Source organism: Terrapene carolina, unplaced genomic scaffold (genome assembly GCF_002925995.2).
Source record: "Terrapene carolina triunguis isolate 2854851 unplaced genomic scaffold, T_m_triunguis-2.0 Scaffold951, whole genome shotgun sequence".
NCBI lineage: Eukaryota > Metazoa > Chordata > Testudines > Emydidae > Terrapene > Terrapene triunguis.
In genome coordinates this window covers 742048-755354 of record NW_020665302.1, presented here as the reverse complement: position 1 = coordinate 755354, position 13307 = coordinate 742048, and the positions used below count along the sequence as shown (strand labels likewise).

The following is a 13307-nucleotide window of genomic DNA, read 5'->3' as shown; positions in this document are numbered from 1 at the left end:
TGAGGGTTGGGGGGGGCGAGTGGGGGGTGGTTGCTGCATTGGGCGAAGGCCTGAGTCTTGCTGTGCTGGGGCTGGCGCGCCGTCACTGCTGCTCCAAGCCATTCTCTGATGGGGAGCTCTCCCCCCCCCACGCTGTTTCCCTACCCACCCAGTGACCATGTCGCAGCCCAAGAGGACTGGGCAGGGGCGCCGTGCAAAGCCGCCCGTGCCCCCTATGGAGAGTGGCTGAGCATTGCCAGTTGCTCCCTGTCCCTGCGAGCCTCTCCCACCCTATCACTATCCGCCTGCTGGCTTCCAGCCCAGCCTCAGCCGGCATGGGGCCAGGTGAGGGCCGACGGGCAGGGCAGGGATCCGTCTGCGCTAGCTGGCCCAGCCTGGCCTGTTGGAAGTGAGCCTAGCGGGGAGCTGGGCATGGGAGTGAGCATGTGGGTCTGACCTGAGCCCGGCCGGCCCTGATCTGTAGGGCCCGCTCCCATGCCTGTGCCTGCAGAGGGCACTGTGGGCTGGTTGCCCCTCTCCTTCACTACACTCCTCTCCCTCTGTCCTGCAGAGCAAAGCTGTTCCTGCCAGGACCGCCAGATGGCTGCTGCTGCCCGCCTGCTGAACGTCATACAAGACCTGGAGCGTGCCCACAGTGCCTTCGAGCGCCGGGAGAAGGAGGAGGCAGACAATGACTCTCACCACCCCTGAGAAGCCTCCTCCCCCTTCCCCACCCCATCCCTCCCTGGCACCTCTGTTGGACCGTGCCCACCCGATGATGGCGCAAGGGAGTGGGCCCTGGTGCTGGGAGACACTGGCTCACTTGTCACCGCGCTCTGGGCTGGGAGTGGCGATGGCAGTGGCCACGTGGCCAACCCACAGCTCAGGCCAGAGGTGATGGGCCACAGCAAGAGAAGGCACCAACAAGAGGTGGCCTAGCGCGTCCTGCTCTCCTGCCTCCTGGCGGCCTGCTGTAGCGCCCAAATCAACCATCAGATGGCGCTTGAAACCCTCCATGAACCACACCGTGAACAGCACCAGCCAACCTCCTTGCTGTCCTTTTCCCTGTGGGACAGAGCCAGGATCCGCAGCCTCTAATGCCAGTGCCTGGGCAGGTTAGCTGTGCCCATGCCCCAGTGCCATCCTCCTGCAGGCTGTACCTGACCTTGCCACGCAGGGCCTTCCTGCTGAACCTCAGTCCATGTGCGCGGCCAGCCAGTGCCTGGTGTCCCAGAGGCGCATGCGGGTGGCAAACAGCCTGCCCCTGGCTCCCGAAGACAGCTCACCCCCCCCCACCCCCGTCGGTGCCTTTCCCACCCCACATTCCAGCCTTCGTGGCCACTGGGCGAGGGGAGGCGCTTCTGTGTCTGTAACTGATGGTGAGCCCCTAGCCATGATCCTCTGAACAAGAGCCGGGCTCTTGGGTGGAATAGCGTGTGAGCCAGACCGCGGCCCCACAGCACTCCTGGCTGTGCAGCAGAAAGCTGTCCGACCTGCAGGCCAACCTCCGCCAGCCCGTCTCTCTCCCCCAATTCCACCTGCGCTGGCCCATGGGCCAGCCACCATGAACTTGGCTCTCCCCAGCACCTCCTGGGGGGTGGGAAATCTAAGCTCTGCCATTGGAGGGTTAAACTCCTCCATCTCCCCAGGCGACGATGGCTTGTGCCTAGAGCGCAGTGGGTGGGGAGCCCACCTGGGCTGTGCTTGGAGGAGGAACCCAGGGCCCTGCATCTGCTGGGTGCTCCTTTAACTCACTGCCCTGACACTCCATCCACGTGTGCACTGCGTGGCTATCCACACAGCCCCACTGGGCGCCCCCAGCCTGCCCTGTGTGCACAGGACTGAGCCTAAAACCCAGCTGGACCCCTCTTTGCTTGTGCCAAAGTCCTGCTCGGGAAGCGAGAGGGGACTACTCCAGGGACGTCTCGCCCAGATCACCTGTGCATGGTGGAGAAGCCTACATCACTCGGAGTAACTCTGGTAATAGGCCAGAACAGGGCAAAGAAACCAACTTGAAGCAGGCTGGACAAACAGACAGATCCTGGAGCAACGTGAGGTGTGATGGGGCCAGAGGGGGGTGAGTGCGGCTGAATGTGAGCGCCCGAACCAGCCCAAAGCCCTGATGAATGTGAGACGGACAGTGCCAGCAGAGAGCTTCCCCCTCCCCTGTCCAGGGCAAAGCTCTGACCAAGGGGGCAACTGGTCCGCTCAGCTCGCTGCACCCCGTGGATAGCAAATGGCCACCCCCACCTGCATGTGCCATTGGGAACAGAACCAGCGTGCCCCGGCTGGTGCCAAACGCCAGGCTGGGGTTGTCAAGGCAGGAGGCAGACATCTTGCAGACTGGCTCACTGGCTATCCGGGGCAGGGGGGCTTTGGAGTTAACCTAGATCAGTGGTTCTCATTTGTGGACCCCTTTGGAAATCAGTTGTCTGTATATATAGCTGAATGCTGTTAGTTTTCAGTCACAGTCTTTCGCGGACCCTTAGACATCGTCCACGGACGCCCAGGGTCCACGGACCACTGCCCTAGATATATTTGCACACTCCTCTCTGTCTATTGTGCATCTCTCTGTATATGTCACACACACAAACGATGTTAAAAGAACTGTAATAAAGTTGCCAAGTGAAGCACTCAAACATTAAGAAGCGCCGGAAGCAGGGAGGCCCAGGCACCCTGAATTCAGCCCCCCGGTGTGTATGTATTATGGGCCAGTCTGCCATTCCAGGACCCTGTGCAAAGGAAGGGCCATGCTCACTGAAGGAGCAGTGAGCCAGTGCTCAGTGTGTGGTCCCAGCCATTATTCAAACCCTCTGGAGACAGACTAGTTTCTTCATGGGCGTTTTCTCGGCACTCATGGCTATAGGATCAGTGCTTCACAAGCATTAATTCATTTCTCTTCAGCTAAGTGGGTACTGTGCTTCCTGTTTTACAGAAGGCAAACTGACGCGCAAAGATTAAAGTCAAAGGTGTCCACTAATTTTAGGTGCCCAATATAGGCGCCATATTCCCCCCTGCCCGGCGGGTGCCCCACCCCCCTGCCCCTGCCCTGCCTCTTCTCCACCTCCTCCCCTGAGTGCGCCGCGTCCCTGCTCCTCCCCTTCCTCCCAGAAAGTCCTAAGCGCCGCCAGACAGCTGTTAGGTGGCGGGGAGGGGGGAAGGCCTGGGAGGGAGTGGGAGGAGCGGGGCTGCAGTGCGCTCGGGGGGGGGGAAGGAGATGAAGAGGGGGGAGCTTTGCTGCCGGTGGGTGCAGAGCACCCACTAATTTTTCCCCGTGGGTGCTGCAGCCCTGGAGCACCCACGGAGTCGGCGCCTATGGTGCCCAATATGTGAGGCCTAGGACCTCCTTTTTCAGAGTACTCGCTGGTATATCACACCTGATATGTTCAAAGCCCAGCGCCCACTGACTGCAATTGCAGCTGTGAGTGCTCAGCACTGCTGCAAAGCCAACCCAGGGTCCATCCTATGCGCTGAATAAGGCAGGCGTGTTAGCGAAGATTGTACATAATGCGTACACACAGGGCCAAATTAGGGTTCCACTGGCATCCTTAATTCTGGCATTTCTTAACTTTTGAGCACTCGACGTTGGAACCTCAATGTTGTTGTAACGTAGGTTTTTGTGTGTAATTTCCTAACTTTTTAATAAAGCAAACTTCAAAAACAGATGGTCCACCATGTGACATCATACTGACATCCCCATGGCCCCGCAAGGTTGGAACCTTTAGATCCAACCCAGAGGCCTCTGCTACTGGAGTAAGTGTTAGCAGTAGTAGGTTGTTAGCCTCTGTAGACCAGCACTACGGGGGGGGGGGGGGGGGGGGCAGGGATACTTTGCTAGTGGCTTTCACAGCTATTTGCTGAGAGAAGAAGGATGAGATGCAGGAATCAGGTCCCATTCCAGGCACTGAGAAGGGGTGTTGTGGTGGACACAGACTTTTCTGCCCCCTTTTCCCAAGTGTGCCCATTTCTGTCCTGTCCCCTCCAACCTGTCCCTGTCTTGGTTCTGTCTCTTCCCTACCCCTGACTTCTTGTCCCATTGGCCATGCCTAGCCAGTCCTAGTCTCCATTCCTCAGGCTTCTCGTACCAGTCCCAGTTTCCTTGCCCAGCAAGTAACAGTCTCACCCCTCTGGACTCACTGGCCCAGTCACCTCCCACTCCCATTTCCAGGCCCCGTGTCCAGCCAGTCCTAGTTCCCCACCTCCCAGCTTCTGGTCCAATCTGTGCCTGCCCCCCCCCCATTTCCCATCGCCACTGTCAATCCCAATCTCCCTCCCTGGGATACTGGTGTGTCCTCAGAGTCCCCTCGTCTCTGCCCAGCCATTCCCAGGCTCCCACCCCTGGCTCCTCATGCATTCGCAGTCTCTCCCCCATCTACTGCCTCCCAGTCCCAGCCCCAGCTCTCCCACTCTGCCAGCCTCCAATCCCAGTTTTGCCCCATCCCCCAAGCTCCTGTCCCAAATCTACTCCCTGCTACCCCCTCCCCGGCCCAGCCCTTGGCCCCTCTGCATTCAAGTTAGGCGGCTTCCTCCTCCATGTTGCCTGGGCACTGAGAGCCCAGAACAGAGGGTCTCCCTACTCCCAGTTCAGATGCTGAGCGCTGGACCTGGCATGGCCTACAGCAGCCCAGAGCTGCAATTGCCAGGCAAGGGCTGCTCTGTGCCCGGTAACGATGGAGCCTTGGGGGAGTTTAGCTGGTAAGAATCCTCTACTGAACAGGTGCAAAGTGCAGTTTCTCGAAGGCTTTGGCCAGTCTGGGGTGGGTATCCCGGGGGCTGGCGAAAGGCACGTCCCTGACAGCCAGGGCAGCCCCCTGCCAAACGTCAAGTCTCTGCCCCAAAGCACGGGGTGCGAGAGCTTCCCAAAGAACCTGCTGATGGGATTCTTGAACACAGGCAGAACAATGTATTCGTCCCTCGCTTGCTTCTCAGCACGGCGCAGCTGGCTTGGCTGAGCGTGCCCAGATATTCAGCCTGAGCCAGTGTGGACAACGTTAGCCCGCACAGGTAACAGCTGGCAACGTTGTAAGTAACCGAAAACTGGGCTTTGTGCTGGGCAGCCTTGGGCCTAGCCAGCACCACCAAGACTGGGTTGGGTGTGGGCTAGGCTCAGCCGGGGCATGGAGAAGCCCAGGTTTTTGCCTGGTGGGGTTTGAGCACGTTTTGACCAGGCGATCTGCTGGGTTCCCCGAGGGTCACCACGCTTGGTGCTGAGCCGCATTCTCCTTGACTGCTCAAAGCAGGCGGCCCTGTCAGGCCTGGTCTACACTACGACTTTAATTCGGATTTAGCTGCGTTAATCCGAATTAATCCTTAACCCGTCCACACAACGGAGCCAGTTACTTCGAATTAAAGGGCACTTAAAATCGATTTCTGTACTCCACCCCGACGAGCGGAGTAGCACCAAAATCGATTTTGTTAATTCGAATTAGGGGTAGTGTGGCCGCACACCACCGAATTAATGTGGTTAAAATTAATGGGGTAGTGTGGCCGCACACCACCGAATTAATGTGGTTAAAAACCGAATTAATGTGCTTAGTGTGGCCGCGCACAATCGAATTTATACAATCTGTTTCCCAAATTCGAATTATCTAAATTCGGATTAATCCTGTAGTGTAGACATACCCACAGTGTGAACCTATGGCCAGAGGGAGGGCACGTGCTACCCCCAGCTGGTGCAAAGGGAGCTTCATTTGCATGAGCTGCCTCCCCACAGTTCCTCTAGTGACATGTGAGACGTCACCATAACTACACAGGAACTGGAGTTGAGGGGGGAGTGGGCTCCCAGACAGGCTTGGGAAGGGGAAAAAGCTTGTTAGCTAAGGCTGTGTTCAAGGGTCTTAAGTGCACTGGGCTCCCCTTTCTGGAAGTGTCTCTGCAGGGGACTCCGTGTTGATGCAATGAGGATTTTGCCTTGGGGCACAGCCCAGAGAACAGCAACACAGCAGGGTGGGCTCCGGCCTATGCAGGACCTGTATAGGCCTGACTCACTTGCCAGGTTGGGTGGTTGGTGGCACCTCCAGGCAAGCAGCTGCCATGGAACCAGAGCCAGCCCTACAGAGGTTCCTGGACTAATGCCCCCTGCTGATCCAAGATGTGAGAGGGGCTTGGTGAGATGGTCTAGGCAGGGACCTGTGGGAATACAGTTAGATGCACGACTGCCAAAGTATAGGTGTGGGATTTAAGGGTGTGGGGGTGCTGCAGCACCCTGGGCTCCCAGTCCCGCACCCGGGGTCTCGGTTGCCGGTCCCATGCCCAGGATCCTGGCTGCCGCCCCATGCACCCAGGGGCTCCGGCTGCCATCCTGCATGCCTGGGGTCTTGGCTGCTGTCCCATGCCCGGGACTCTGCTGCCACCCCATGCCTGGGGCTTTGCTCCTGGCCTCAGCTCTGTGCGCATGTCCACTCGGGGAGGGAGGGTGTGTCTGTGTGGGGGGGGTTGTTTTGTTTTGTTTTTAATTTGGGGAGCGTGGGGGAGATGCAAGTAGCCCGAACTGGGACAGGGACAGGTTGGCGAGAACTGGGCAGAAGAGTCTGTGCCCACTAGAGCCTGGACTGGACTCAAGATGTCTGCGGATATCTGTGAAAGCCACTGAAAAGTGTCTCATCCCCACCTTGTGCTGGGCTACCTAGAGGCGAACAACCTTCTACTGCTCTCAATTACCCCTTTAGCTCAAGTGGCAGAGCTCTGTGTGGTGGATCTAAAGGTTCCAACCCTGCTGATGACCCATGTGGGTGGCAATATGATGGAATTTTGGTTTTTAGTTTGCTTTTGTTTAAAACCTAGGAAATCACACACAAAAAGCTGTTCAAAGAGGGTAATGAAAGTTGCAAAATCTAAGGCCTTGGCTACACTTACGAGTTACAGCGCAATAAAGGAGCCCCGGGTGCACTAGCTCACTCCCCGTCCACACTGGCAAGGCACGTAGAGCGCTCTGACTCCGCAGCTACAGCGCTGCTGGTTCTCCACCTCGGCGAGTGGAATAATGTTTGCTGCGCCCCCGCTGGAGCACCACGGCGGCAGTGTGAACGAGGTGTTGCATTATTGCGCTACGATCAGCCTCCAGAAACGTCCCATAATCCCCTTAAGTCAAGTGGCCACTCTTGTCATTGTTGTGCAATCGGCTGCAGGAATGTGGAAATGCCCTTTCAAAGCTCTGTTTCGGAGAAGCCGGCTGCTTATCAGCTCCAAGAAAAGCAAACATTTACTGTTTGCTTTGAGTGAGTGAGACAGAGGCAGGAGGGGAGGGGGGTCTGAACTTACCACACAGCATGCTGACACACTCTCAGCACCCCAAAAACCCACTCTCTCTTCCCCCACATACACACAACACACTCCTTGTCACACTCCACCCCACCCCCCTATTTGAAAAGCATGTTACAGCCACTTGCATGCTGGGATAGCTGCCCATAATGCACCACTCCCAATGCCGCTAATGTGGCCACGCCAGTGGACAAGCAGCTGTCAGTGTGGACAGACTGCAGCGCTTTCCCTACTGCGCTCTCCGAAGGCTGGTTTAACTCCCGGCACTCTACATCTGCAAGTGTAGCCAGGCCCTAACACGCAAACATTAGGAAATACCAGTATTAAGGTTGTATTGCAACCTTAATTCAGCCTCCTTATGCCTGGGCCTTGTGATACAGTCTTTAATGACATGAGCACATACTATTTTTGCCCCTAGGACCCCTGCCCAACTGAGTGCCCAGGATGGACCTGTACTGGGAGGAACCAAAGTTGCTAAGGAAGGCGAATGGTGTCTGTAGGGCCCCTGCCTCACTGTTGTGAGTGAAGGAGACAGGGGCTTGCAGGAAGAGAAAAGCTGGTCTCCTGGTTAAGGCAGTTGACTGCTGCCCTGGAGAGCTGGACTCTATCCCTGCCTCTGCCACCGAGTGCCGGTGTGATTCTGGGCAAGTCCCAACCCAGACTTTCCACGTGAGCACTAAGTGTGTGCTCCGCATTTGTTTGGGTGTCTGACTCGGCTCCTGTGCTCTGATTCGCAGATGTGCTCAGCACGCACAGCTGGAGGCAATGGGAGCTGGGCTTTGACCACAGAGCCATGGAATGCTAAGAACTCTGAACAATCAGGTCCTAGGTGTCTCCAAGTGGGCATCCAAAAGTAGTGGCTACGTTTGACTGGAATCTCTCAGTTTGCCCAGCTGTAAAATGGGGCTAATGGCAGCCCTCACCTCCTGGGGGATGTGACGATACATGTACTACTACTGGGAAAATGCTGAACTCATGCTGACCGCATTGGGGGGAAAGCCCATGAGGAACCTAACACCTCTGTCTCCGACCAGGGGCTCACTACAAGGCAATAAATAAGGCCTGGGCTACCCACGGAACAATGAGGAGCAAACAACTGATCGGTCAGTGAGCACCGTCTCTCCTGGGGCTGGGCAATCTTCCCTTGAGGTTAGAGCGAGTCCACAGCCCACGGCCGCCCTGGCTGTGCAGACAAATGTCGTATTGGTTGTGTTTAGCACATTCCCCTCACCAGCTGCAAGCCTCTGCTCCCAGGGGAGGTGCCGAGCCCTGGGACGCACCAGCAGTAAATAGCTCATAAATCAGCTGGGTTACCTGCGTGGCCTCTTTGATGTCCACTGCTGGGTGTGCTCTCTTCCTTCCTGTCCCCGTCAGACATGGGGCTGCTCACTCTGGGGAGCGTGTTCCTGTCCCCAGCCCGGCCTTGTTTGTTTCCCACAGAGCTCGCAGCCTGTAGCCGGGAGGTGTGTGTGTGTGTGTGTGAGAGAGAGAGAGATGGCCTGGTTGGGAGCCCCTTTTCTGGCCCCAAACCCCACACTTGCTGCAGCCAATCTAGCAGGGGGTCCTGACCAAGCAGCCAGCACCTGCCTCCGTTTGCTGCCAGAGACCCCTCGCTGTACCGCAGAGCCCGAGCAGCACAGGGCATTCGGCTCTGCCCCCTGACAGGCACTGGGGCATTGCCAGGGCAACCAGGGGAAGGACATCGGCACTGCCTGGATCCTACGTGCAACACCCCTGCAGGGGACTCTGTGCGCATGTCCTCTCAGGCCAGGGGTTGCTGTGTGTGTTGGGAGGGTGAGGTGTTCCTGGGGGGATGAGTGTACAATTCCCCGTGTACACATGCATGTGCATATCCCTCAGGGTGCACCCTGGGGCACAGTGCTGCATGCATGCTCCCAGTAGTGGAGTCTGGGAAACCAATCCAGTTCAGCTGTCCCTCGGAGACTCCCTGCAGCCTTGGGAAGCCCTAGCTCCTCGGCCTGCAGGGGATGTGAGCTGGGCCAACCTTGCTGGGCGATTAGGCCTTTGCTGCAGCCCCATTCCAGGCCTGCGCAAAGCAAAGCATGAAAGATTGATTCCTTGGCACGTCACCCTGCATTGCACAGCGCAGTACTAGAGCAGGGGCTTCCGGCCACCAGAGGGACTGGCATCTAGAAACTACTGACCATGCAACACTGGTTTTCTCCCCCCGCCAGCAATGAGGCCTGCAGAATGGTTTGCATGTGGGGAGCTCCCAGCTACTGCAGGCCCAGGCTCTGCTAGCAGGAAACGCGGCAGGGAAAGGTGTGGAACCCCTGGCTGTAGGGAAAGCCCCAGTTGCTCTCAGCTCTGCGCTGCAGGGGATGGTGTCAGCCTGGGCTGCCTTGGAACTCTTACTGTTCAGTCTGGGAACCCTGCGCCCGCCAGGCCCTGCCAACACCTGTTCCAGCTGCGGGTACCCTGCTTCCCTGGGAGCTGCAGATCAGATGCTAATTACAGCTTTAATCACCACCAGCTGGGTCAGTGCTGGGCCAGAGCCAGCGCTCAGGGCTGCCTGGAGACAGCCGACTCTGCACCAACCCCCTTCCCGTTAGTCAGGGCTAAGCCAGAAATCTCTGCCCCAGGTGCTTTAAAACGCAAGCCGGCTGGCCAGCCAGGGGGCACAATGCCCCAGTGCAAGCCCCAGTGGTGGGCAGGGCGAGTGATGAGTAGCGGCGGTGCCACAATGCACAGGGTGCGACGCCTCGTGCTGCGTGATCGGGGGGCTCCCTGCAGGAGCCTGTAACTGACCTGGAGACCTCCCACCTCCCACTGCAGGGCCCGCGCTTGGGGCCGTCCGCCCACCCCATGTTGTACTGCTTCAGCGAAACTGGTTTCACCCGTGGTGGGGGCGCCGTGAAGGAGCTCACACTTCGCCCCTACACTTAAAGGCCTATCTGCTGGCAAGCTGCTCACGTCGCCTACAATAACAGCATCCACCTGCAGCCAGTTTGGTATAAAAATCACACCTATACCCAAAAGCATTTATACTGGTCTGAAAGCTGTGTGTGCACCAGGCTAAGAGCTTGTCCCTACTCTATGGGGGAGGGGGAAACTGAGGCACAGAGCCAGGCAGTGATTTGCCCAAGGTCTCCAAGCAGGTTAGCTGTAGAGCTGGGATTAGCATGCATATTTCCAGGCCAGCGTTCTATCCACTAGCCCTGCATTTGCTGCTCACTGACATCCCATTGAGCCCCTTGGCTCTAATGGAGTCATTCCGGATTTACACTGGTGTAGATCAGAGAGGAATGTGACCCAGACTAGGGAATGATGCACCCCTCTCGCCCCCCCTCCCCCGCCCACACACGCCAGCCCGGGCAGCAATGAAGACTCCGCACGCGGCCACGGCTGGTTTCCACATTTATTCAATAAGTTGTAAAGACATCAACACATGCTGAGCATGACAGAGGCGATTCAGACAAAGGAAATTACAAAGCCCTTAAAGATTCCCAGCGAGGCCCATACAGAGAGACAGGACATGGATCCCAAAGCACGGCTTCGGGAGACTACAGCTCCTAGTATGCCTTGCTCCACCTTGAGGCCACGTGGCTTTAAGGAGCTTGGCTCAAGAGGGAGCAAGGCATGCTGGGCGTTGTAGTCTCTGCAGGCCATGTCTCTGTATTCAAGACAGCCAGCTAAAATGTGCTCCATTTTAAGCAAACCAGCTACAGCCCTGACCTCTCAGCAGGTTCCTGCAGCTGGTAGGATTTGGGCTCCCCTGGCTTCAGAGGCACAGCCACCCAGTCTGGCCACATCTCAGGAGTGCTTCTATAGCCCCATGGCAAAGCAGATGCATTGAGCGAGTCCTTCACTAAAGCGGTCTGCCTGCTCTTGCTGCAGAGCTGGGGAAAGCATCGCCTGTCCTAGGGGACGGGAGAGACATTCTGGGATTGTGGCTGGAGGGTGGGGGATCCCGATGGCCTGCTGAGACGGGGACGCTGCCCTGAGTGGGGAGAGGATCCGTATTGCACAGCTGAGGGGCAACAACACAGGGGGATGCTAGAGTTGAGCTCCGGGCCAGCTCCCTTTCCTCCCACTCCCACCCCACCCAGGGCACGCCAGCCCCACTAATAAATGGGTCATTCAAAGGCCCCTCTTCATGGTCCTGGGGCAATGCAGTGGGACAGCGTGTTCGTGAAGTCTGGTCTGGCTGTAGGTGTTGGGTGGGGGAATGGGGGGGTCTGACAACCCCCATGTCAGTCTGCTCTACCGCACAGGACAAGGGACTTCTTAGCGCTGCGGGAGGGGTAAAAGTCAAGGGGGCTCTACAGCCCAGGGCAGAGGTAGGGCTGCCAACTTTGCAGAAAACTGAACACCCTTAACCCTGCCCCTGTCCTGCTCCTTCCCTGAGGCCCCACCCCATCTCTGAGGCCACGCCCCCACTCATTCCATTCCCCCTCCCTCCATTGTTTGCTCTCCCCCATCCTTGCTCACTCACTCATTTTCACTGGGCTGGGGCAAGGGGTTGAGTGCCCCCCTTGGCATGCCAGTGTTCTTCCTCTGGGAGACAAAGGGTTCCCCCCATACACAAGACCTATATAAGGCAGGGGAGTGACATCATTGAGGTTCTCCTCTGCCTCCCCAAACAAAGAGACACCGGGAAACACCTGAAAAGAAAAACTGAACGGAGGGGAAAAGAATTGAGCCCAGGCTCAAAGGTTGTCTAGCCTGTGAGTAATAATACCTGACGTTTCAAGCAGCAGGCCACTGCAGCTGGCTTGCAAGAATCCCTGTAATCTAGCTGTGACCATATTGAGGGTGAGAAATGATTATTTGTAGCCAATTTCTGTAGTAAATCAAGCTTAGTTTGAGTGTTTGTTTTATTTGCTTAGTAATCTGCTTTGTTCTGTTTGCTATCCCTTTAACCACTTAAAACCTGCCTTTCAGAGTTAATACATTTGTTTATTATTAAACCCAGTTTGTGCAATTTCTAACTGGGAGGGGGCCAAGTCATGCGCATCTCTCTTCACATTGAGGAAGAGGGCGAATTTTTATGAGTTTGCGCTGTGCAGAACTTTCTATACAGCGCAAGACAGTATTCTTTTGGGTTTATTCCCCAAAGGGGCTATGGGAAGGGGAAAGGATAGCTCAGTGGTTTGAGCACTGACCTGCTAAACCCAGGGTTGTGAGCTCCATCCTTGAGGGAGCCATTTAGGGATCTGGGGCAAAAATCTGTCTGGGGATTGGTCCTGCTTTGAGCAGGGGGTTGGACTAGATGATCTCCTGAGGTCCCTTCCAACCCTGAGATTCTATATACACATGAGTGCTGGGTGAATCCGCTCACAGAGCTGATTTCAGGCTGTGTCTGCAGCAAAACACAGAGAGGGAATCCAGGCTGGTGAAACAGGAGGGGCTCAATGAAACCCCAGTTGGCCTGGGAGCTAGGTGTGTATGTGTGTGAGGGAGCAGGTGTACGTGCAGTGCATGTGTCTACAGTGAGTGTCCATGTGCAATTTGTGCATGGTGTGGAGGAGCAGGGTGTGTCTGTTTTGCTGCTCTCCGGTCCCTGCCCGAGATTCTCAGAGTGGGGTGAGAGCTGCTCTCTGGCCTGGCTGAGTCCTGAGTGGGGGCTGGCTGTGGGATTTTGTGCTGCAGGCGTGTCAGGGGCTCTGGGTACAGGGGATACTATGGGGCTGGCTCCAACACCCCACCAGTGTCCCGCTGGCTGTGACTGATGCTTCACGGTTGAGCCCTGGGTACGTGAAAGGTGAACGTGCCCCTGCCAGGCACAGCGCCCGCTCTGCTCAGCAGAGGGCCTGAGCTGACTGCTGCAGGGGGCCGGCGGCCGGCACTGCCAGGTACCCGCTGGCTGCCTCAGGCTGTCCGCTGAGGGGGCAGGACAAGCCTTCAGGGCAATTCGTACCATACGTGGCTGACCAGCAGCACCAGGGCAGCCTGTGGCTGTGGCAAGGGCTGGTTGGCCTGGGTGTCGTACTCCAGGGTGACGGGCACAATGGCCACTGAGAGCAGGGACTCCTGCTGCATGCGCACCAGAGACGGGGAGGCTGGGTGCTGAGAGACGGGAGCTGGGCGTGTCCCACGGCTGTTAG

At 57.2% G+C, this 13307-nt stretch overlaps 1 protein-coding gene across 1 annotated transcript in view; it reads left to right on the top strand.

Moving 5' to 3' along the window:
- Nucleotides 1–690, top strand: part of RASAL1 (RAS protein activator like 1) — a 111075-nt gene extending 110385 nt beyond the window's left edge. Inside the window, exon 19 of the mRNA XM_029913838.1 lies at nt 551–690. Coding sequence (XP_029769698.1) covers nt 551–690 — 140 coding nt within the window. The remainder of the gene's footprint in view (nt 1–550) is intronic.
- Nucleotides 691–13307: the final 12617 nt, after the last annotated feature.